The following is a 26,500-nucleotide window of genomic DNA, read 5'->3' on the forward strand; positions in this document are numbered from 1 at the left end:
ATAACAAAGAATAGATCAAAGTGGATGTCAGAAGAGATTTGAAACTTGCTTTTAATTGTAGAGTAGCTGAAGCAAATGGAAGAAATGATGAAGACAAAATAAAATAATGAAATGTGCAAAGACCTAGAGTTAGAGAACTAAAAAGGAAGAACATACTTATATATTTTTTCTTTTTCCACAAAGCGAAAACATACTCAACTTTTACTACATTGGAAAAAGTCATCTCAGCTACAGGCCATTGCGCCTGTGTTCTGAGCAGGCTTCATGTCACCCCACGCCCTTTTCAGACCAACACATACATATAACATGTTGGATGAAGGACTTATAAATGTAAAGCATGACACTGTTTTATCCTCCACCTTCTCAAAGCCCATCCCCGTGGTGGTTGTGATCTCTTAGCAGAGAAGCCGAACACCAAATCAAATGACCCCAAGTCCCAACCAGAGCAGCGCCTGGAAGACGCATATGGAGCCGGGGAAGATAGCACCACTTCTCAACAACTGAAGCCATCTTATCTGGGAGGTGTTGGAAGCACCCTGTTGGGGACCACAGACCATGCAGCAGATCCTGTAGGCTGAGTCTGCTGCTCCACAGCCACGGGCCCCCACTCCCACTGTGGCCTAAACAAGGCTCTTCTCATGGGGTCGGGCAGCACTCAGAGGAAAAACTCCTTTAAGGGACAGTCACATCTTCTCAGAGGGCCCTGTTGCTCAGTCTGCCTACCGAGGCAAGGCCCTTAGGGCCCTCTGTGCCGGCTAGTTGGCTTTGGTCCAGGCGCTCACAGGCAATGGACCTTCTAGTAAGCCCTCCAGTGACTTCATCATTCCAAAGAAGATGGAAAACAGGGTCATCGCCGCCCCCAGCAAGTAGAGGTTGAGCACATGCTTCGTGGCTGATGAGCCTCTGTTACTTGGCAGAACTGCCTTCTGCTTCTGGAGCTCTCCAGCTAGCCTTAGACATCTTTCTGAAGGTGGTGTTTTCATTGATCTAACTCTTCCCCTAAGAATTCTGCAAGCTCTGATTTTGACCAAGTGAAATCCTTCAGGGACCCTTGGCATCTTTTTGGAATGTTCTGTGCATCTCCTGGACAGCCATGGTCTCACCAGCCAGGTCTGCACACAGCACAGGCAGAGAGGGCAGGAGAGTCTCTGTTTCTGGCCAAGGCCCTCGTGATGTCCTCTTGAATGGCCATGATCTTACCAGCCAGGTCCACGCATAGCACAGGCAGAGAGGGCAGGAAAGACTCTCATCATGCTTTAAACTGAAAGAACTCATGAAAAAAAGTAAAGCCTTTAGTTTCAGTATTGAAAGACTCTTTGGTCAAAAACATGATGCAGGATGCATCAAAAGAAGATGGAAAGAATACAGAGTCACTATAAAAAAGAACTAGTCAACATTCCACCCTTTCAAGAGGTAGCATGTGAACAAGAACCAATGGTGCTTCAGGAAGAATTTCAAGCTGCGCTGAAAACAACCAAAAATAAGGCTTGAGGAATTGTTGGGAATACCAATGGAAATGTTTCAACAAGCTGATGAAACACTGGAAGCACTCACTTGGCTGTGCCAGGTAATTTGGAAGACAGCTACTTGGCCAACTGACAGGAAGAAACCCACATTTGTACCCATTCCAAAGAAAGCTGATCCAATAGAATGCTCAAATTATGGAACAATATCATTAATACCACATACAGGTAAAATTTTGCTGAAGAGCATCCAACAATGGTTGCAGCAGGGTTCAGGTCCGATTCAGAGAGGATGTGAAACAAGGGGATATCTTTGCTGATGCCTGATGGATCGAGGCTGAAAGAGAATACCAGAAAGGTTACAAAGACCAGGTCATTGTGTGACAATAGAGGTTGAGCTCATTATTACATAACTGCTAGTTTTTATCATGTTACTGCCTGCTGTATGAGGGGGTACCCCGCCCCCCAAAAATATCCCCTGGAATTTTTGTTCAAAGCTATGTACTTAAAATTTGTACAAAACAACCATATCACCTTCAAAGTGTTCTCCATTACACTTAATACATTTGTCAAAACTGCGATTCCATTCTTATTTTTTTTTCACTTTTTAAAATCATTTTATTAGGGGCTCATACAACTTATCACAATCCATACATACATCAGTTGTGTAACGCACATCTGTACACTCATTGCCCTCATCATTCTCAAAACATTTGCTCTCCACTCAAGCCCCTGGTCAGGTCCTCATTTTTCCCCTGCCTCCCCGCTTCCCCTTCCCTCATGCACCCTTGATAATTTATAAATTATTTTGTCATATCTTGCCCTGTTCGACGTTTCCCTTCACACACTTTTCTGTTGTCCATCCCCCAGGGAGGAGGTCACATGTAGATCCTTGTAATCGGTTCCCTCTTTCCAACCCACTTTCCCGCTCCCCTCCCAGTATCACCACTCACACCACTGGTTCTGAAGGGATCGTCCACCCTGAATTCCCTGTGTTTCCAGTTCCTATCTGTACCAGTGTACAACCTCTGGTCTAGCCAGACTTGCAAGAGAGAATTCGGATCATGATAATGGGGCGGGGGGAGAAGGGGAGCATTTAGTAACTATAGGAAAGTTGTATTTTTCCTCGGTGCTACATCACACCTTGACTGGCTCGTCTCCCCCCCTAGACCCCTCTGCAAGGGGATCTCCAGTGGTTGACAAGTGGGCTTTGGATTTCCACTCTGCTCTTCCCCCTTCATTCACTATGGTAAGATTTTTTGTTCTGATGATGCCTTATACCTGATTCCTTCGACACCTCGTGATCACACAGGCTGGTGTGCTTCTTCCATGTGGGCTTTGTTGCTTCTGAGCTAGATGGCTGCTTGTTTATCTTCAAGCCTTTAAGACCCCAGACACTATCTCTTTTGATAGCCTGGCACCATCAGCTTTCTTCCCCACATTTGCTTATTCACCCATTTGTCTTCAGCATTTGTGTCGGGAAGGTAAGCAGCATAATGCCAATTTAATAGAAGAAAGTATTCTTGCATTGAGGGAGTACTTGAGTGGAGGCCCAATGTCCTTCTTCTACCTTAATAATCAACCGATAAATACATGCACATAGATCTATTTCCCCTTCCTCATATATAAATGTTTGCATATGTACATGTTTTTATCTAGACCTCTGTAAATGCCCTTTGCCTTTCAGCTCTTTTCTCTATTTCATTTGACTTTTCTCCTGTCCCAACCATTGTGCTCAGTCCCTACCAGGGTTTCAGCAATTCCTCTTGGTTACATTACCCTTGATCATGCCCTACCAGACCTCCACACCCTCCTAACCACCGATTTGAACCACTTGTTGTTACCTTGTCCCTGGGTTTGTTAACACCACTACCTTTCCCCCCACTTCCCCCTCTACCATGCCCCCCCAGAACTGTCGGTCCCAATGTTTTCTCCTCCAGATTGTTCATCCAGCCTGTCTTATTTAGACAGACCTTCAGAGATAATAACATGCACAAAACCAAGACAGCAAAACCTAGCAACAATATACAACAAAATGACAAAAAACAACAACAACAAAACAACAAAAAAGAAAAGCTAGTTAGTCAAGGATTGTTTGTTGGCTTTTAGGAGTGTTTTCCAGTCCAGTCTGTTGGGTGTACCACGTCCTGGCCCCAAAATCCACCTTCTGCATTCCCTGGGGACCTTGCTGTTCCATTCCCTTGCTGTTCTGCTGTACTTCCCCAGTGGTTTTCCTCTGTGTGGTGGGATCAGATCGGGCGCAGTTCCCATACTGTGTCTCCAGTGCTGCCCCCTGCAGGGCCATGGGTCAGTGAGGGGCGTCATGTCTCATAGTGGGGCTGGCGATGTGGTCCTCTCTGTGGACTGGCTTCTCTAATTGGGGTCAGCGTCCTCAAGGCCTGGTGTGCCAGGATGTGCTCCACACTCTTCCTCCGCCTCCATCTGCTCCTGTGTGCTCTGATCAGATATGTCCCTCTCCTGGAGCTACAGATTCAATGCTGTCCTTTGAAATAAATTCTTCCGGGGAGAGGGGCAGGTGCCCACTTAGTATTTGGGACTGGGGCCAGCCCCCCAGTGCTTTGCACTGGTTCCCTACTCCATGCTGCCGGAATGTTGCATTCACACCTTGAGGCACTGGGTTGAAGTGTGGTCCCTCTTTCCCTATAGAGATATAAACAATACCCTCCCCTTGGGTGGGTTAGCACCCTGTGACCTCACTACCCATTTCTTCCTTAATTTCATCATTTATTTTTCCTTTTTCCACCTCCTCCCCTGTTGTCTACCATGTGCATCCCTGCATTTGATCTGGTCCCTGCCATACTACATGGTCCTCACCCCAAGAATGTTGGTATACAGTAGCTTTTTCATGCGATTCCATTCTTGGAAACATTTTCCAACTCATCTGTTTGGATGGTTGACAGCGAGTCCCTGTGTTTTTCATCATCTCATCTGTGTTGTCAAATCCCTGTCCTTTAATGTCCCTCTTCATTTGCAGAAACAGGGTCATGGAGTGAGGTTGTCCCAAACTGTTATTCTGTCTTTTTAGAACCTCTAAATAGAAAGCCTGATTAACAGTCTGACCTGATGGAACAAACTCCAAATGCACTGAGTTGAAATTTTTGCCCGTTCGGGAAGTTAATGGAATGTTCAGAAAGAATTTTGTCATCAATCAACATTTCACTTTGTTTCAAACAAGAAAACCGCTTGTAGACTTGTATTTTTCCATTGTGCTGTCTTTGTAAGCTGTGTTCAATATCACAAGTTTCCCGTGGCATTTTTCCCAAGTAGGAAACAAAATTTCACATTCACATGCTGTTTTCTTAAATCGGCCGCCCCTAAAAACGAGGTTCAAATGAAACTGCTTTTATATATTAAAAAAAAATTCACTGTGACCAGAGAGAACCTCCCCAGGGGACGCCACTGGGTGCACCAACGCAGAGCAAGTTGCTTGATGCTTGCCTGGGGGTGGGTGTGGGGGTGCCCTGCCCAGCGCAATTTTTTTTGTTACATCCTTGTAATGTTTTTTACTATTGTAAATAAGACCTGCCGGATAAGAAGATAGTTGATAAGTAAGTGGTATGTGTGTTGGGATATTTATCATTACTATTTTTTGCATAATTATTTGGGAATGTTTGAATTGACAGTTATAATTTTGTATTAGCTATTTTACCTTTCAGTTCATTTTTTGCTTCATGCATTCAGAAGCTTGATAATTATGAAATGACTTTTTTTATCTATGGTGATGCTTATTCTAAATTTTACTTGTCCTTTTTTCTGTACTCTTTATTGTGGAAGTTTTACATTTTGTTTTAAAATTGGGAAATGAGTTCTTCAACATTGTTCTCCAAGATTGTTTTAACAGTTCAGAATTTTTTGCAGTCCCTTTAAAATTTGATTTTTTCTTGTTTACGAAAATAAAAGACTGTTGGAATTTTTATATAGATTGTGTTGAATCTGTGGATTACTTTGGAAGCCTTGACCTTCTAAAAATATTTTCCGATCCATTAACACCTATGTCTTTCCATTTACAGCAATCGTCAATTTTTAAAAACAGTTGTATAGTTTTACAAATTTTGTGTTGTGTAGGTCTTTTACCTCCCTGGTTAAATATATTCTTCAATATTTTATACTTTGAGATGCTGTTGTAAATTAGCTTCTCTATTGCATTTTCATATGGTCCATTGCTTGTGATTAGAAATGAACTGATTTTTGTGTGGTGATCTTTTACACTGCAAGTTTTTAAATTCATTTATTAGCCTTAGTAGCTTTCTTGGGGATTAATCTCGACTTTCTACGTATAGGATCATGTCATGTCTGTCTGTAGATGGGTATGTTTTTTATTTAGATGCATTTTATTCCTTGCCTAGTTGCTCTTGACTAAAACTTTCAGTGTAGTGTAGAATAGCAGTGTTGGGAGCAGTTATTCTTGTCTTGTTCTTGAACTTAAATAGAAAGCTTTTCTTTTTCAACCTGGAAGATGATGTTGGTTGTAGGGTTTTCATAAAGAATGCCCTTTGTTGTTTTAAGAAATTTTAATTCTATTATTAGTTTGCTGATTGTTTTTATAATGATTTTATTAGCTATGCAAAGGCATTGAACTATAGCTAATGATAAACTATGGATAACATTATGAAGCACAAAAATTCCGGAATATATCATTTTGCTGGTGGCATAATGGATTATGATTGAGCTGTGTATTAGTATAGGTACTTTAGAGAAACAAATCCACAGAAACTCATGTATGAGAGTTAGTTTTATAAAAAGGTAAATGCACATCAAGAAAACATTCCAACCCAGTGCTGCCCAAGCCCACAAGTCCAACAATAACCCATTAACCCGTATGTTCCACACCAATCCACAAAATCCTCTTTCAACTCACAAAATACACACTATGATGCCAACTGCAGGAGGAAAGCCTAATCAGTGAATGTGCAAGCAGTGCTGGCAGGGGTCTCCACACAGCTGCTCCAGCAGCCAGACAGGGCTGCATTGGGGTGGGTCCATGTGACTTCTCAGGGATGTCTTGCAGAAAGTGAGCTTTGCCAGCTGAAGCAAAGAACTGGCTAAGGCAGCTGCTCCCTGGCCCGGCTATCAGAAAGCAAGAGACCTGAGAACTCGAAAGGCGAGGCTCACCGAGCCATTTATCCCTCCGCCTTTCAAGTAACCACACATGTGTTTATCGACCAGGTTGGCACAATGAACTACCTCAAGCTGCTAATAGCAAAGCCAGCATTTCAAACCCACTGTAAAGATTTATAGCCTCAGAAATCCAAAGAGGCAATTCTCTTTCCTGTAGGGTAGGTGTGCATCAGAATCAACTTAATAATAGTGAGTTTGGAGACACAGTGACGGCAGCATAAATTTATAATTAATACTCATCCCGAAAGCCAACTTTGCCCTTCAGTCACCTTAGGTGTTCTATTTTCCTTATGCAATAATCATCTAAATTCTTTCAGCAGCCCACGTGGGTCCTTCATGCAAACTAACTGGCAGCGCAGTTAATTTTTATAGCTCTCTTTTCCTCTAAAGGAACTCTGGTGGTGCAGTGGCTTAAGTGCTGGGTTTCTAACTACAAAGTTGGCTGTTCAAACTCACTAGAGAAAGATGAAACTGTTCTTTTAAAGATTTACAGTTCTATCTTATAAGGTCGCTCTTAATAACTACTGGAAGTTGTTACCTTTTATTGGGCCTACCATCTTTAAACATTTGTGACATTGATCCATATTGTTAATTACAGTGGCTTATTGTTTATTTAATTTTTTGACTATATTACAATCCATTTTTGGATATATCTACGTAATTTATTTGCGACTTACTAACAATAATGTTGCTCCAAACATTCCAATGAGTGTCTTTGCACAGGCAGATGTATGCATCTCTGTTTTATGTATATTTAATAGTGGAAATTTTAATTCATAATATATTCAGTTCTAGTAGATGTATCAGTTTTTCAAAGAGGATTATACTGACTTTAACTATAATTATTTAATTATATGCTATGCTTTAGTGTTTGATTATGCACCACCTGGGTGGTACAAAGTGTTAACTCAGTTGCTATTAACCAGAAGGTTGGTGGGGAGGCTGTGACTCATAATCAAATCAAGCAAGTTATATAGAAGAAAAGTTTTCCTTTTTTAAAAAAGATTCTGCAGTTATTTTTATGTACCAAAATAATAAAAGTGAATGCTATACATGTTCTCTTACTCAATATAGTCCAGGAAAAGAGGCTTGACTGACAGGTTTTGGTCAAATTAATAGTCTTCATCTGCAAGTTGAGGAATTTTGACTTTATTTTCAAACCATCTAAAAACCAGCAAAGGAAGTATAGGAGTAGTGTTAGGGGTGGGGCTTTCTGAGGTAAAATTGCTCTTAATATTTAAAAAAAAGAGATTATTTGATGATGTCCTTGGAGAGAGAGAAGGCCTTTTATTTTTGAAAAGGTCTTTTCTTCTGGCACCCATTTGGGTGACCGAACAGATGGTGCTACCATTATGTTGTCACAAGATTTTAGTTAATGTATCTGGTGAACCTTGCTCACCCCTTAAAGGTCACTTTACATGCCACTGCATAAAAAATAACTTTCTGTCTCCAGAGTAGTAAGTCAAGTAGCTTAACTGTGTATTTTTCCTCTCTGATTCTCCTTCATAACAAGCAATACATTATAACTATATAAATATGATTTTTATTCTTGATGTTTCACATTTCCCTATCACGCCTTCATCTACTTAGAAACTCAAAACCTAGTAGACATTAAAAAACAAAACAAACAAATAAAACCCTTGAAAGCTAGGAAGTTCAATGTAGTGATTAGGCTAAATAAAGTTGAGAGAGGAGACAAAGATATCAAAAGTTTTAGTTGGCGCATAAGTGACACATAAAAGGGTGAAGTTGGTGGTTTGGAAATAGTTGCTTAAAATACACTGAATTCAGAAGCTAATCAGACATTCAAAGTAGATTTATACAGTTGATTACTGGGAGTTGCAGGTTATAACACAGGAGTAAGGGCTAAAGGATGTAGAAGACATGGTTGCTGTCCAAGTGGTAGGTACAGCATCAGGGAAAGGAAGATATGTTAATGCTGCAAAAATTAAATTGGATTAAAGACCTACAAGATTGGAAAATACAGGAATTATAGCTTATAAGAAAATGTTTAGTTCTTTGGAAGGTTTTGTATATCAGTAACTGAATGAATGATTTTCAGGACTTCTTGACAGTTACAGGAAGTAAACTAAGGAGCTAGGCAAAGAAAGGAATAAAAGTAATAGAGTGAAGTTTTGAGAGTACTAGATGAAAGCATTTTTTTAAAGAACATTATATAACTGCAGAATGGAGTAGGGCAAGGAAAGCCAGGTGCAGTGTGTTCATAATCTGCCTTCAACTTTTATAGGATACTGGGTGAATTTCTTATTCTCTGGAGTTTGATTTCTTTAGATATTAAAGTGCAGTTTATTTGAACCCAAATAATTCTGTTGAGGAATATTCTGACAGAATAAAAATGAGTAAAGAATTACAGCGATTATTTGGAGATGGTTTTAAGCTTTGGAACTTGGTTTTAGGTAAGAATTACGATTTGATAGATGTATGGAAAGAACTTGGTTTTAGGTAAGAATTACGATTTGATAGATGTATGGAATGATTGGTATAAAATAATCTTTAATATAATGAGGCTATATAGTTTGTCAAGCATTGTTTAACATATTTTTGATACATTTCCCCTAAAACTTGCAAAATCTTAAGTATTACCTCAGTTTCACAAATTAGATACCTGAAAATTATGCAAGTCAAGGGATTTGCCATCATTGTTACCCAGGAGTAGAGAATAAACATGCCCATATTTGTACTTAATTTAGCAGCTTCTGGGAATATAGTATGAAATAAAAAGGTAAATTGCTTTTGATGTCTGAAGGGCATAGAGGGATGTAGCTAAACAGTTTTCATAAAGTTTCATATTTTCAGCCCTTTTCGAGGGAGGAAAGAGTAAAGAAATGGAAAGCACTCTAAACTGAATGAAAATGGGAACCATAGCTGTGCCAGCTGAAAGCACTTAAGTGACAGGCCCTGCCTTACTACCTTTCCACCCATCCTGACAACGCAGTAGGGTAATTTTTCTCTTGATTACTTTTTAGGTACTCATAAATATTATAAAAAATAAAATTTATGTTGGGTTTTAATTAAAAGTATTTATGTTGAAAGTATATCCAGCGGTTATAAAAAGAATTGAGTGAGGTGTTTTATATTTTAGGTTGAAAATCTATAAGAACCTGACATCAGAATTCACCAGCTCATCATAAGTTTCGTGAAATATGGTATGTTTTTGTTTTACTTAATGCATGCTGCATACATAACTTACTGTCTTGGCTTAATCTTACTTGATTTGAATGTTAGAATAATGACATGTTTTTAGTTGATTTCTGTTTTTAAGACATTGTGTTAAGTGTTAATAAGGAATATTTTGTAATGCTTACTTTCAGGAACTTAAGGCTTCATAAACAACATTAAAGGAACAAAAGCTCACTACCATTGAGCTAGTTCCTAATTAGAGTGCTCATATAGGATGGAGTAGAACTGTAAATTCTTATGGGAGCAGATAACTTCATTTTTCTCCAGTGGGTTTGAAAAACCAACCTTGCAGTTGTGGTTCAATAGTTAACCACTGAACCACCAGAGCTTCTTAAGAACAGAGAGCTACAAAAAATAATTATGTGACCAGTTAGATTGCATGAGGGACCTAAGTGAGTTGCTGAAAAAATTTAGATGAGATTATTGCAAGATTAAGACCAAAGAATAATCAATGTGTTTGAATTATAGTGCTGGAGAGAAAAATACTGAAAGTACCATGGACTTTCAAGAAACTAAACAAATCTGTCTTGGAAAAAGTGTAGCCAGAATGCTCCTTAGAGGCAAGGATGGTGAGACTTCCTCTGGAGAGACCAGTCCCTAGAGAAGGCCATCATGCTTGAGAAAGTAGAGGGGCAGTGAAAAAGAGGAAAGCCCATGACAAGCTGGATTCACACAGTGGCTGCAACAGTGGGCTCATACATAAGAAAATAATGAGGACGGCCCAAGACTGAGCAGCGCTTCACTTTGTTCTGCGTAGGGTCGCTAGGAGTTTGAATCGACTCAGCTGCACCTGACAACAGCTGCGTGCACTAAGTAAAATAGGATGCCTAAGAAGATGGAAGTACGGATTTGGCTTTTAGGCTATGAATATTAATAATCAATTTTACTTGATGAGCTTTTGTGTTGTGCTGATATTCATCCTACCAATCCTCTAAAATGAGTATTAATGTTAGTTCAAGGCTATCTGGTGACTTAGTTGGTTGCACATTGAGTTATAATCAGCAGTTCAAAGCTACCAGTCACGCCATGCAAGAATGATGACGCTGCCTGCTCTTGTAAAGTTTTGGAAACCCAAGGGGACGGTTTTAATCTGTTCTGTCGGGTTGCTATGAGTTGAAATCAACTCTTTGGCAGTAGACATTATCTTAGTTCTATTAAGGGGGAAACTGAGGCTCAGAAAAATTAAGTAACTTGCCCAAGATTTTTCAATTTATCAGTGATTAGACCGGGGCTTGAATTCCTGCATTCTAATTAATAGTGTTCTTGTGTACTGCAGACTTTTATGAAAGTAGAAAATATAAGAGGAGAGGGCATTGCCTTATTAATTAAAAACCAACCAACCAACCAACCATATAACTATTTAGTATCAGTTGACTTCTTAATTAATTTGTTTATTTTTGTACTTATAATTGGAAGTTGAACTTGTATAATATTTGGATTTTCTAAATATGTACTATTTCATGGAAATCCAAGAAGGAACCATGATACCTACTTGTTCATTTCATTCAGGAATATTTTAGGTTCTTATTCGAGCATGTAGCTCTGATAGAAATATCTGGAATTTAGATTACTGTTTTCATAGATTTTTAAATGCTATTTATTGGAATCCTCAGTAAAATTACTTAAATATACTCAGAACAACCTTCACCCTTATCTAAATTTGAAGACTGTTTTTGGACTGCTGGGATGTGGACTTGAGCATTAAGGTTTTGATTCTTCTCTTGAGGTTTTCAGATACTATACTTCTTTATACTGGGTTCTATACCCTTACTGATAATCATTCACCTTCTGTACTTATCGGTGGTTAGTTTGAAGCTGTTAACTATGAATGATTTTTCTCCCATTCCTAATTTTCTTATTTTTTAGTTCCCTTTTCAGATTTGGCCTGAATATATATATCTTGATGAGAGAATCATGAAAGGAAAAACTAGTTGCATGCTTTTGATACTGGGATATTTCTGATGAATGGTGTCTCTGCCAGTACTACAGTATGATTAGGAAGCCTGGTAAATTTGAACCATGATAATCAGGAAAGTTCTGTTAAGGTCAAGTAAAGGAATAGAGAGATACTAGATTAATGAATGAGAAATTATTTTGCCATGTTCTTTGAGAAAACTGAATCTTGTTGAGTTTATAGCTGAGAAAGAATAGAACATGAATTCTGTAGTACTAAAGGGATTTTGGCCAATGCTAGCCCACCCTACTTAAATTTAGAATAAGTATGGACATAACTTTGGTAGAGATATATATAATTATATAACTGTTCCATTAAGCATTTGCCTACTTTGGGACTGATTTCTCTTTCAGTTAAAACAAAAACCCTATTCCTAAATTAGTTCTCTTAAACCACTTCCCTTATTTTGGAGTTTCATGCTATGTTCTAAATCTCTTTGCATATTTAAATATATTTAAATGATGAAGCGCAACCATGAAACTGTAACAAAACTAAACCAGACCAGGAAAATCCAATCCTAGCTAGGAGGTCAGTACATCTGGGTTTTAGTTCAAGTTCCAGCAATAAATCTAAAATCTTGGGCAAGTCAGTTAATCACTCTGAGACTGTATAGAGTATTGTTTGTCTTTTAAATTATTGCTATAGTGTCTACTCTGATTTGATAGACCTGTAGTTGTCATGAGACTCTAAACAAGATACTGACCAAAGTGCTTTGATAATTGAAACACTCCATAAAAGTTCAAGGGATTATTACCACATGTTTTAAAGCAAATAGATCATTGAGGGGAGGTGGGGGATTTTCTAGAAAACCTTTCTTAAAAGCATATATAATATAATTATTATTCTGATGATACATTGATACTTTGTTTGAAACTTTGAAGATTACTTTTTCAACAGTGATTGGTATTGTATTTAAGTGTTCTAACTAAAGGTTTATTTAATTTATTAGAATTACTAAGCCTACGCTCAGATCAAGTTTATCAGCTAGACTGGTGTGGCAACCTGTTTTTAATCAGTGACTCAAAGCTGTGATCACCCTGATGTCACCGAATGGCCACAGCTTGTAAAAGGTAATGCTGGATGTATTGTACACCCTTTTAAAAGGCTGTCATTATAAAGTATGTGCATGCTCTAAAAATGAATAATTGGTAGGCATACTGCAATAAGAAAAGTGAACCATTAGAACTACTTCTTCGTTTTACCTTCAAATTAAAATAATTTAGTGTTTTTTGCTCAATTGAAAATTTCACTACCAAACCAAAAGGCATTTGCTGAAAAGTTGATTCCATGTGTGCAGAATAACACTCTAAGGGACTTTTTAGGGATGTGATCTTTCGGAAGCAGATCACCAGACCTTCTTTCAAGATGAATCTAGGTGGCTTCCTTCAGTTAACAGTTGAGCACTTAGCTATTTATTCCGTCCAAGGATTCCTCAAACTGTCAAGTCAGAAGACCTGTATGAATTAAAAGAACAAAACAAAACCCATCAAACCCACTGCTATCAAGTTATAAGGTCTGACCTTGCAGGGCCACAGAACTGCACCTTTAGGTTACTGGTTTTATAAATCTTTACAGAAGCACAAAGCCTCATCTTTCACCCAGAGCAACTGTTGGTTTTGAACTGCTGACCTTATGGTTAACAGCCAATACATGACGTACTTTGCTACCCTGGCTCCTTTGAACAAAGCAGAAAAATCGTCAGAAAATATTTCAGAGGCATGGGCATTTTAAAATAAAGTGTGCCTTTAATTTGGTGAAAATTATAACTATAAACTTTTTCCTAGAAATTTTTACATCTTTAATAAAACTAAATGTTTTTCTCCTGGAGAATTACAATGAGGTAAAATAAATAGTTTGCAGGATTGAGAAGATGCAGCTAGTAGTATTGGAAATGAGACACAATTTGAATATGCTAGCTCATACTGCAGGATTCAAATTATTAGCTGGTGTGTGGTGATCATATTTCTTTAATCTAAAGACCTAAAATTGAGACAATATTAACATTTCTTATTTTCTATTTTTGTTTTCCAATTAAAAGATTTTTTGTGTCCGTGTGATTTGTTATTCTTAAAAACTTCAGGTTAGGTTGCCTCTGTAATTTTTGATTATTTTTTTCTTTGATTATATGTTTAGAATTTGTTAAAAGTGCAAGCACACACTTTTAAAATTCCAAACACTTGACAGTAAAGAATAAATGCCCCCTTTCAAGATCTGGTAGCATAATGGGTTTCTCATTGTGCTGCTAACCATAGGAGGAAGCTGAGGTTTTTTGGGTCCATAAAAATGTACAGCCTTGGAAACCTAGAAGGGGCAGTTCTACTCTGTTCTATAGGGACACTATCAATCAGAAATTACTTGATGACAGTGAGGTTGAGATTTAGGAGCCAGAATAAACTTTGGAGACTATTTACTGGATGTTGATATTTCAATTAATGTTTGAGTCTTTACTTGAGGTATTTTGGGGTAGCTCTTTAAGAATATTAATTTTACAGAAATGCACCAGGCATGCACTCTTACAAGTTACTCACTGAAAGCAAATTGTTTCTCTTTGCTCTGTGTATGTTCACTTTTCTTTTGATTAAAAAAGAGTCAATATATAGATTAAGAATACAGTCAGCATCTAATTTAAACGGAAAGTCACCTGTGCTAATTATGTTTAAGAGACCCAGGACGGATCTGTTTTAGGGTAGTAATCTTTAATCATTTATTTTTCCTTCCCCCAGACTGAATTAGCATAAATTACTTGATTTGATTTATAAATGTTTATTAGCTAAGTCTAATATATGTTACTACTAGTAACAGTTTAGCACATTTACATTTTGTTGATATATTGATATTCCTATTGACATGTTCCCTTGCTTAGGTGTACTAGAACTTGGAAAAACAGAATGTAGTTATCACTTGGTGATGTATCTACCCACTCTCCCGTTTCAGAATCTCAACTTTGCAGTAGTTTACATATTGTGCTTCTAAGGCTTAGACTTGCTTTCCTTCATGCTTGTGTCTTACCTTTTGCAGTAATATTTTTATTTTTCTGTTGTTGTGGTCTTATCTTTTTCCCTCACTCGACTTTTCTCTTCCTATTTGAAAGTTTTGCTGCCTTCATATTTGAAAGCGTCTAATCTGCCTCTCTTCCCTTAGTGCCAGCAGGTTTATTTTTTGTTTTGCAAGCCAGCTCTGCCTCCTTACAATATGACATCTGATGCTGGAGGGTCGCACTTTCAAAAATGAGTCAGCTGGTACATGGGGTTATCATCAAATTTTAGCTCTTCTGTCTGGGAGACACAAGTTTGGAAGCAATCTTGGGGTACTTATCCACAAGGCTGGTGGAGACCAGGTGTGTCACAAAGGTGATTTGCTTGCTCCCTGGGGGAGAGGGTGGAGTGAAATTTTTGCATTTATGTCACTGCTATGTCACTGCCACCTCCAGCATGCCTCAATTTTAATTATTATATAACTTTATGAAAAATTGCAATACAAAGATCTAAAATAAATAATTGAACTGGAAACCTCCATACCTCCCATCCCTATTCTTGTCCCTAGAATTTTAAACTCGCAGTAAGGGGCAATTTTGAAAGCTTGATAAAGAAGTGACTTCTTTGTTGTTTTTGATTTTTAATAGCTAAGGAACGTAAGTGACTCTGATTTTAAGATTCTTTCATTAAAGTTGTTCAGAATTTGAAGTTTAAAGTCTCTATTAAAGTTACAGATCAAATTCTTGTAATACCGTTTTGGAAATTTAGCTTTTGACTAGAAAAAATTTTATGTATTTTGGAAATTTGAAGTTGTTAGCAATAGGCATTATGTTGATACACCTTAATATATAGTGACTGAACGTTTCTTAGTGTCTTAAAATTTTAAGTACATCTACATAAGATAGCAGTAGTATGTTAAGAGATAATATAAAACAAATAATAATTATTTATAATTGAAGTCAATTACCCCAGGGTTATAGCCTGACTGTATGTTTTGAGGGAAAGTGAGTTTCTCTGTAGGACCATGGTAATCATGATCACAATAGCAAATCTTGAAGTGTCTCAAAATTCACAAAGACAATTAGATTTGAGTTTGAGTTTAGAGCAGAGGTTGATCAATGTTCTCACAATGGATCAAATAGTAAACATTTTAGGTTTAATAGTCCATAATGGTCTCTGTTACAACTATTCTTACAGCACAAAAGTCTCTGTTTACACTTTCCTTTTTTCTTTAAAAAAGAAAGCACTGAGGTTTTCCTTAGTTAAGTATTTTTTGTAATATGTGTATAGCAATCTTACCTGACTACTTTTTTTCTTGCACTACAATCTTTTAATTCTTAAAAAAATTCTTATTTAGTGCTTAAATACTGTTTTTATGTTTGCCTTCCAAAATAACATACCTACTCTTTATGGACTATGGCTTGTTTTGCTTAACTTTCCTCAATTACATTTTACAGATCACCCGGAGAACGTCAGTCTGACGATATTGAAGCTAGCCGAATGTAAGTGTTGCTTAGTTGAGGCTGTTATGTCTTTTAAGCTGCCCTAGATACTTAAATGGTATCACATTGTTTACATTTGGTTTTGTTTTTTTTTTAAGAAATTCAGTGTTTAAAAAAATGAATTGGGAGAAAAATTCTATCATAGATGTATATTTTCCCTTTTACCAAATACTTCAGATTCTTGGATTTCTACTTAGAAAATTGCTTACACTTGGATCTTTATATTATTCTTTCTATAGCAGTTGTAGGGAAATAGGGAGATAAGAATTCACTTCAACTGTTACTTAATAAGTGCCTGATATATGCAATCCGTTAGGTAATGTTATGGATATAAAGTTTTATGCTAAATTTTACCTTTAAGCCGTTTTGAATTCTCTTCACGTGAAAGACAAGGACAATACCCAATAGGCTATGGGAACATAAAGCACCAGGATAATCAGGTCTATGTTACTGTTTTTCTGCACTGTTTAGTCAATTCTGACTCACAGAGACTCTATTAAACACAAGAGGATGAAATACTCTATCTATGAGCTATCCTCAATCATTGTCACGTTGGAATCCAATATTACAGGCACTGTGTCAATCGCATTCTTGACAGTCTTCCTTATTTTCACTTACCTTCTTTACCGAGCATGATGACCTTCTTCCATCCAGGACTAGTTTGGCTGATAACATGCTCATTGTGGATGAAACAAAGTATCACCCCCAAGGAGTATTCTGGTTATACTCAGATCTATAAGTAGAACTATAATCCAAAATGGCAGGGAAATTGTGATGAATAGCAAAGGCTAAATTAAATCTTGAACTCTAAATGTGAATTGTGTAGCTGGAAGAATGGGTAGACTTTCTAGGTGGAAACTTGAGCAAAGTGAGTCAGAGATCTATAGGTAGTTTAGGATTTGGGGATCATTCGCTGAATGGTAATAAAGTGAAGGAGGGAATAATGAGAGGCCTTACATGCCCTTTGAAAAGTCAAGATCTATATATTGATGGTATTTGGGATCCAGTAAAGAATTTGGTAATTTAGATTAGTAATCTTTCAGACATTTTTATTAACTATGTTTTTGGGGAATCTGGATTGAAGAGGAACATGTGCATTGACTTTAGAAGATCTGTCAGGAAGGTTCTTTAGTGCAATGGTATTATAGTAGGAATGCAAGGTAAAGTTTTCTGGATTTAAGACAAATATTTAGACATAAGACTTTAGTGATTAGTTGTGAGGGGCTTATATTTAACATAAGAGGAGAGGTGGTAGTTTTCAAAATCAGGTTTTTGAAGTTAAGGATTGAAATGAAACTATGTGTGTATTTTGACTGAATAAATTATGTGTGTGTTTATCCTGAGACTAGAAAGACAATGAATATATGAAACTAAACGTGTAGGTACAGAGAGAAGTCACTCATGGCTGCATCGTCATCTCCCTCAGTAAATTAGGTCTACTACATCAAGATAAAAAACAAAACAAAAATAAAATCTCACTGTCATCGAGTTGATGCCAACTCATAGCAACCTTACAGGAGAGGGTAACAATGCTCCTGTGAGTTTCTGAGACTATAACTCTTTATGCTAGTAGAAAACCCCATCTGTGGAGCCAGCTGGTGGTTTTGAACTGCTGACCTTGCAGATCCCAGCCCACCATGTAACCACAACATTAAGATACAATCCAGTATACATGAATAGGATGAACGGAGGTTGGATATTTAATATGCCTAAGGAGTGAGTGGCTGAAGTAGTGTGTGAAAATGACTCATATTGAGAAACTTTTAATTATCCTAGGGCAGGGATCCTCAAACTTTTAAAAAAGGGGGCCAGTTCACTGTCCCTCAGACCTGTTGGACTATAGTTAAAAAAACTGAACAAATTCCTATGCACACTGTACATATCTTATTTTGAAGTATAAAAAAATGGGACAAAACACCCAGTGGGCCGGATAAATGTCCTTGGCGGGCCGCAGTTTGAGGACGCCTGTCCTAGGGGGTAAGGTGTTGACTAGATGATGTATGCAGTGACATCAGCTGATGATGTAACCAGGGGTTAGAGTACATGGGCCTAATTTCCTGAGTAGTGAAGATAGTCAGAAGATGTTCAGCTAGGTAACATAAGCAACAGAGTAAAAATTCTTGGTTTGTTTCAATTGTTACAAAATCATAGAAACGTTATTGAACAAAAATATTAAAATGTGAGAGATTGTTTTTTGATATATTCTCCAGCTAGGTCTGTATCCTTAAAAATAGTTTTATTGATATGTAATTCACATACAATTCAGTATATAATTCAGTAATTCAGCCTTATTAAGAAGAGTTATACATTCAGCACAACAAACAACTTAGAATATTATTACCTCCCTCCCCAAAAAACAACTCCCCAAAAAACCATTTTATATAATATCTATATCCTTGACCCACAGGACAGGAAAAGGGGCAATGACTAGGTGCGCTGGAGGGGATAAGGGAGACTCCCATCACCTGTAGTCACATATCCACCCTGAGCATGTGCATGGGGGTGTGATACATGTGGCCTGAGGTGGGGGATGACAAAGGGGTCTCATCTCCCTCAGGCTAGGGAGATGGCAGCAGGGGGAGGTGTCCCCACAGCCTCGGTAGAGGAAGCGCCAGCAGCACCACAGTTGCAGGGCAGCTTGTTCGTGACGTCCTCAGCAGGAAACTTTTAGTTGTAGGTGAGCACCTCGCCATACTCATGGTTATTTGACTCACCATATCCCCCCAGCTTCCCTTCCATGCCCTTAGGAAATCATTAATCCAGTTACTGTCACTATAGATTTGCCTATCTTGGACTTCCTATGCAGAAAAACCTACCAAACATCAAGACAATTAAGTACAAGGAATTAGAAGAGTAAGTTGTGCTTAGGGGTTTTAGGAATCTGAAAGCTTCACATTAAAAGGTTCTAGGATAAGCAGTACCCTTGGAGGAAGCTGAGCTTCAGTTAAAGCTCAGAGATAAAGGGACCATATATAAAGCAGCTGATGATAGGGACATAACTTATAACCTAAGAGGTTCTCTGGAGCATTTGGTGGATGAGTCAGAATTTTAAAAAATAGGAAAGAGTAGATGGAGCCTTAATTATGTAGGAAAAACCATACATGACTATACTGTGAGGCATGATAAGATACCTGGTGAAACTCTGGTGCTAGGTGACTTGGATACTGTTTATCTTTAGTATAATATAATGTCCATACAGAAATATCTAAGGTTCTAGTCATAATTGCTCTGGAAATACAGCTCTAAGTCTACCTGTTTGCAACCATTTTGTCAATTCCTGTACCAGTAGAAACCATAACTAAGCAACAGATGAGTAAAGTAAGGAGCACATACTCTTGTAAGGCTTAATTTACTAAACAGGTAATTAAAAAATCTTGGTTTTACTTAAGAACCAATACAGATGTTTTATTAATAATGACAAACTTTCATTCAAGCTTTGTATGGTAACATGGGAGGGGTGTGTTGCTTTTCATCTGCATGTGGCACTCCTTTAAACCATAGGCTCCCAAATTAATTTTGCCTACTGACCCTTTTCAGAAAAGATTGCTCAGCGCCCCTATGGCAATTAAAAACTTTTGTAGTATAGCCCTTAATTCATTGTAAAATGTAGCTATCTGTTTTTGTAGCTCCTCTCTATCATTCCAGTGCCACCTCTGCCCCATCTCCCATGAAGGGTAGATGGATATTGCCCACTTTTGGAAAAACTGTTATAAATGTTGCCTTAGAGAGGGCAAAGGTTAAGCACTGGGCTGATAATCAAAAGATCAGGAGGTTCAAATTCTCCAGAAAAAAAGATCTGGTGAAATGCTAACTGAAAAGTTGGTATTTTTCACCTACCAGATATTCCACCTGAGAAAGATGTGCCACTTTGCTTCCGTACAGATTTGCAGCCTTGAAAATCCTTAAGGGCGGTTCTACTCTGTTCTCTTGGGTTGATATGATTCAGAATTGACTCAATGACCGTGGCTTTGATTTTGGATTTTTAGTTTTATGAGTCTACTCTATGGTACACAACAATAACTAGGGCAAAAACTTGAATGTGTTTTATTTTATTCTTTTTGAATGCATTTTAAATAGTAATTTAAACATGGTATTTTTACATAAATTTCACAGGGTAGTTTACATAAGGGAGTCCCATCCCTGTCCCTGTCTATGCCTCCCTTCCCTATTCTCTAGGTATTTCCCCCAGGTGTGTACTATGCTAACTTTTTAATAAAAACATGTAAATATATATATATACACACACACACATAATTACATACATATGTGGTATCTATCGTGTGTGTTTCATAGTTCTTTAGTGCTTACCTGGTGGGGGAGTAGTACTGTTGGCAATTCCGTGTAGAATGTGCATTGTATGATGCATGCATTCTTTGAGTGAAAATAAGGATTCCGTGTAGAATGTGCATTGTATGATGCATGCATTCTTTGAGTGAAAATAAGGCACCCTTAGAGAACATGTCTGCTTGATTATTAGGACTTCGAGTGTTGTTATCACTTAGGTTATGGCATAGTATAGTATAAAATCTTTTATTTTTTTATAATTTTATTGGGGGCTTGAATAGCTATCACCATCCATCCATCCATTGCGTCAACCACATTTGTACATATGTTGCCATCATCATTTTCTTTCTACTTGAGCCCTTGGTATCTGCTCCTCATTTTTACCCCTCGCCTCCTTATCCTTGCTCCCTCATGAATCCGTGATAATTTATAAATTACTTTTTTTCCATGTCTTTGCACTGACCAGTGTCTCCCCTTTACCCAGTTTTTTGTTGTCCACCCCCCTGGGAGGGGTTTATATGTAGATCATTGTGATCGGTTCCCCCTTTCTCTCCCCACCTTCCTCTTCCCTCCAGGTATTGCTACTCTCATTATTGAGGTTTATCTGTCCTGGATTCCGTGTGTTTCCAGCTCTTATGTGTACCAATGTACATGCTCTGGTCTAGCTGGATTAGTGAGGTAGAATTGGGGTCGTGATAGTGGGGGACGAAGCATTAAAGGACCAGAGCAGCGGTTCTCAACCTGTGGGTCTTGATCCCTTTGGGGGTTGAATGACCCTTTCACAGGGGTCTCCTGATTCATAATGGTAGCAAAATTTCAGTTATGAAGTAGCAATGAAAATAATTTTATGGTTGGGGGGGTCACCACAACATGAGGAACTGTATTAAATGGTTGTGACATTAAGAAGGTTGAGAACCACTGAACTAGAGAAAAGTTGTATGTTTCATTGGTGCTATACTACACTCTGGTTTGTCTAGTAAAAATTATTAATAGCTATTACGAATATTATAATTTGGCTTAGAAATAGTGCTAACAAATTAACCTAAATCTTTTTAGTCAGTCTTATATTTGGTGTTATCTAAATATATATATACATATATATATTCCATGGTAGCTTAGTTTTTTAATTCATATTAGTTTAGTCTCTTGAACTTTCTTAATTTGAAGTAATTTTTCAATAATTTCAGATTTTTATGTTTAGTGACTGTATTCCCAAGCCCTATTTTAATATTTATACTGTTTTCCTGTTTGTAAGTAAGATAATAAATAAAACAAGTAATTGTTCAACAACACTAATGTTTAATTTTCCTAAATGTTGGAATTTCCTGAGGGTTCAGCCTTAAACTCTTTTTTATAAGTACTAGAGATAATTTACCATCGCTCCTGTGATAAACTCTACTTTCAGTTTCCAACCAAGACATATCCTTTGTCTGGACTATTAAGATATTTATCTTACTGGTTTGCTTACTTCTGTTTTGACCAGTTTAGAAAATGCAATTATCATAAAGACATACTTGACTTAGTAACTGGTCTGTTAAAAACCCTTTATTGAGTCCTACTCCAGGGATTCTTACTTGGTTGTTATTGGTTTATGAATCTCATGAAATTTCTTAAAAGATTTAATGTGCATTTTATGAGTGAAAAGTCATCTTTTATTATATTCTTTTGGGCCCGTAAATGTGAAAAGTTTAAGAACTACCCTTTTTGGGAGAAGGGAGGCTAAAAATGAGAATCTGATACCAAGGGCTCAAGTCAAAAGAAAATGTTCAGAAAATGATGATGGCAACAAATGTACAAATGTGCTTGACACAATGTATGGATTGTGATAAATGATGAAAAAAAAGAAAAGAACTACCCTTTGCTGCCTAAAATTAGAATCCCTTATCATAATAAATAAGACCTCCCACGATCTGGTTCCACCCTGCCTCTCCAGTTTTTTAATATTTTTTCTTGGATTTTATGCTTCTGAACTGCTTGGAGTTATCCTATGTACAGGCATAGTACAGAGCTATTGTCGGTTTGGTTCCAGATCATTACAATAAAACAAATTTTTTTGTTTCCCATTGCATATGAAAGTATATTTACACTTCACTCTTTGTAGTCTATTATGTGCAATTGAAAAAGTTTGAAATAATGTGAAAATTATTAAAATGACAGACATGTGAGTACATGCTATATACTCTTGGGAAATGGTAACGGTAGCTTTGTTAGATACAGTCTTGCCACAGACCTATAGTGCACTTAATAGTAAGTCAGTATTTGTGTCATGTGCGATAAAATGAGGTATACTTATACCACGTGTCCAATGTCTATCCATTCTATCTGAAACATTTGTTTCACATTTTGCCATTAGTCTTTAATCATCTTTTGAGATTTATCTTGGAGGAGGTACTTCTCCTTTTATTGCTACAGCTTTTAAATTATTCTTAGGCTATTAAGCTCACTTGCCTGTCTCCTCTTTTAAACAGTAAGATCTTTGAAAAATGAGCTCATTTTATATAGCTTAAGGACCTGAAATAATACTGATTCTCAAGTAGAATATGATTTATATGAGAAGAGGAATTTGGAAGTAATTTATTGCTAGAGCTTTTAAAGAAGATAAAACTGTCCAACAATAAATTTAAACGAGAAAGAGTCTAATGGTTAATCCTTAAGGATCATGAACATTTCAAGACTAGGAAGGAAAGACCCTGGAAAATATCCATAGGAGGAGGAGGAAACCAGGAAATATGCCCTGAAAGTAAGTAAGCTGCAAAAGGTGTTTCTTTCTTAGCAAGGTCAAGTAAAGTGTTGACTTAATGATAATGGAGCCCTAGTGTCACAATAGGTTAATTGTTGGCTTGGTAACCTCAAGGTTGGTGGTTTAAACTCTTACCTTTCTGTAACATGTTCCTCTTGAGCTGATCATGCCAGAGTAGAACTATATACTCAACAGAGATTTTAATGGCTGATTTTTTTCAGAAGAACATTGCCGGACTGTGTTTTCATGGCACCTCTGGGTCAACTGAACCTCCAAAGTTTTGGTTAGCACATTAACCATTTTCACCACCCAGGAACTCCTTACTAAATGCATTAGTTAGAACACCATCAACCTTTTCATTTCCTATATGCAGTTTATTATTGTTCTCTCATGAATAAAGCAGTGGCCAAGCTATGAATCTGAGTAATGTCTGGGGCCTTAAAAGTTTGTATTCAAATATACAACCATTTAAGCGAGAAGTCAACTAAGTCCGCATAGAAGCAGCACACCATCTTGTGTGACAATAATAGGACAATAATAAAAGATGACAATAATAAAATTCAAATGTGATGTAGGAGAGCCCAAACCCCATCTGTAGAGTATTTGGTGAGATTAAGCTGCTGGCCTATCCCCTCTAGCCTCAGGTGAAGGTCTATTGCTTTGTTTTCCTCTGTCTTGTTTTTGTGCATGTTATTATCTCCACAGGTCTGTCTAAATAAGACAGGCTGGATGAACTATCTGGAGGAAAAACAACAGGACCGGCAGTTCCGGGGGGACTTGGGATAGGGGGAGGTGGGGGGGAGTAAGGAAGTGGTGTTAACAAACACAGGGACAAGGGAACAACATGACCCCAAAATGGTAGTGAGGGGGGAGTGGCAGGCCTAGTAGGGAATGATCAAGGGTAAGGTTACGTAAAGAAGAAGAGGTATAGCTGTAACCCAGGTGAGAACGGAGCATGGTAGTAGGGCAGGAGGAAAGTTAAGGGAGATGGAAAGAGCTAGGAGTCAAAGGGCATTTATAGAGGTCTAGACAAAGACATGTACATGCAAATATATATATGAGGATGGGGAAATAGATCTATGTGTCTATATTTATAGGTTTAGTATTAAGGTGGCAGAAGGACCTTGGGCCTCTACTCAAGGACTCCCTCAATGCATGAATACTTTCTTTTATTAAATTGGCACTCTACGATTCTCACCCTCCTGACACAACTGCTGCAGCCAAAGCGGGTGAACAAGTAAATGTGGTGAAGAAAGCTGATGGTGCCCGGCTATCATAAGAGATAGTGTCTGGGGTCTTAAAGGCTTGAAGATAAACAAGCGGCCATCTAGCTCAGAAGCAACAAAGTCCACATGGAAGAACACACCAGCCTGTGTGATCACGTGGTCCTGAAGGGATCAGTTATCAGGCATCAAGGAACAAAAAATCATATCATTGGCTGCACACCTCCATGATACGATCGCCAAAGATAAACGGGTGCATAAGCAAATGTGGCGAAGAAAGCTGATGGTACCTGACTATCAAAAGAGATAGTATCTGGGGTCTTAAAAGCTTGAAGGAGAACAAGCGGCCACCTAGCTGAGAAGCAACAAAGCCCACATGGAAGAAGCACACCAGCCTGTGCGATCACGAGGTACCAAAGGGACCAGGTATAAGGCATCATGCAAAATATATATATATATATATCATAGTGAATGAAGGGCAAAATGCAGAGTGGAGACCCAAAGCCCATTTGTCGGCCACTGGAAGCTTTGACTTGGAACATATCCAGAATGGCCACCGGGAACGATGTCACTTGCTGGTGCCTTTGTCTCTCCTGTTGGCTTGCTAACTGCCCCACAGGTGCAGCTCATGCTACCCAGCTCCTTGGGCAGCCCCTGGAGAAGCCAGGGCGTCTTCCATGCGTGGGCCCATGTGGTGCCCAAGGGAAGCCAGCCCTCCTTTTCTCCCTGCCATGCACAGGGACCCTCGGCCTGCATAGCTGACAGTGGGAGCAGAAGCAGGAGCCAGGGCTTTGTGAGCTCACTCGTAGCCTGAGCTATTTCCAGGATTGCTCCAGCCAGGAAGCAAGGCACACAGCCAAAGCCCACTGATCACATTTACTTCTATCTGATAACAATAAAAAGTGTTCCTTAAAACAGGTCATCACATTGGAGATCCCCTCATAGAGGGGTTTAGGAGAGGAGATGGGTCAGTCAGGCTACGATGTAGTATCGATGAAGAACACAGCTTTCCCCCAGATCCTGGATGCTTCCTCCCCCCAACTACCATGATCTGAATTCTACCTTGCAGGACTGGATAGGGCAGAGGTCATACACTGGTGCATATGGGAGCTGGAGGCACAGGGAATCCAGGGTTGACGATACCTTCAGGACCAGGGTTGTGAGGGGCAATGCTGGGAGAGTGGGTTGGAAAGGGGGAACTGATTACAAGGATCCACATGTGACCTCCTTCCTGGGAGATGGACGGCAGAGAGGGAGGGGGGGAGGGAGACTCCGGATAGGGCAAGATATGACAAAATAACAATCTGTGGATTATCAAGGGCTTATGAGGGTGGGGGGAGCAGGGAGGGAGGGGAAAAAAGAGGACCTGATGCAAAGGGCTTAAGTGGAGAGCAAATGCTTTGAAAATGATTAGGGCAAAGAATGTATGGATGTGCTTTATACAATTGATGTTTGTATATGTATGGATTGTGATAAGAGTTGTATGAGCCCCTAATAAAATGTAAAAAATAAGAAAGACAAATTTATTTAGCACTCATCCAAAAGTGCCTTTGATAATAGGGGTGGGCTTCAAAAAGTTCATGGAAAATGGAAAAATAGGATTTTTCCACAAATTATTTGAATTATACGTTGATTAAAATCAGAGATCGTAGTTATAAAATTTCTTCCATTCTACCATTGAAAGAACCCCTGGATGCTTTGCAACAGTATATGTAAAAGACGTTAAGCATTAATTTTTTTGGGTCATTTTATTCCTGGCTCTTACAACTCATATCACAATCCATACATCCATCCATTAATGTCAAGCACATATGTACATTTGTTGTCCTCATTATTCTCAAAGCATTTGCCTTCTATCAGCCCTTGGTATCAGCTCCTCATTTTCCGCCTCCCTCCCCACCCTCCTCCCTCACGAACCCTTGATAATTTATAGATTATTATTTTGTTATGTCTTGCACAGTCTGACGTCTCCTTTCACCCACTTTTCTGTTGTCGGTCCCTCATGGAGGGGGTTACATG

At 38.3% G+C, this 26,500-nt stretch overlaps 1 protein-coding gene across 2 annotated transcripts in view; it reads left to right on the plus strand.

Moving 5' to 3' along the window:
- Nucleotides 1-26,500, plus strand: part of UBE3A (ubiquitin protein ligase E3A) — a 137,638-nt gene that overhangs the window by 30,203 nt on the left and 80,935 nt on the right. Inside the window, exons 2-4 of one of the 2 annotated variants that reach the window (XM_075557959.1) lie at nucleotides 9,706-9,769; nucleotides 12,707-12,827; nucleotides 16,190-16,234. In XM_075557959.1, coding sequence (XP_075414074.1) covers nucleotides 12,808-12,827; nucleotides 16,190-16,234 — 65 coding nt within the window. In that variant the 5' untranslated portion in view covers nucleotides 9,706-9,769; nucleotides 12,707-12,807. The remainder of the gene's footprint in view (nucleotides 1-9,705; nucleotides 9,770-12,706; nucleotides 12,828-16,189; nucleotides 16,235-26,500) is intronic. The other variant, XM_075557960.1, reaches the window with a different exon arrangement.

This window comes from Tenrec ecaudatus, chromosome 9, assembly GCF_050624435.1.
Source record: "Tenrec ecaudatus isolate mTenEca1 chromosome 9, mTenEca1.hap1, whole genome shotgun sequence".
Taxonomy (NCBI): Eukaryota; Metazoa; Chordata; class Mammalia; order Afrosoricida; family Tenrecidae; genus Tenrec; species Tenrec ecaudatus.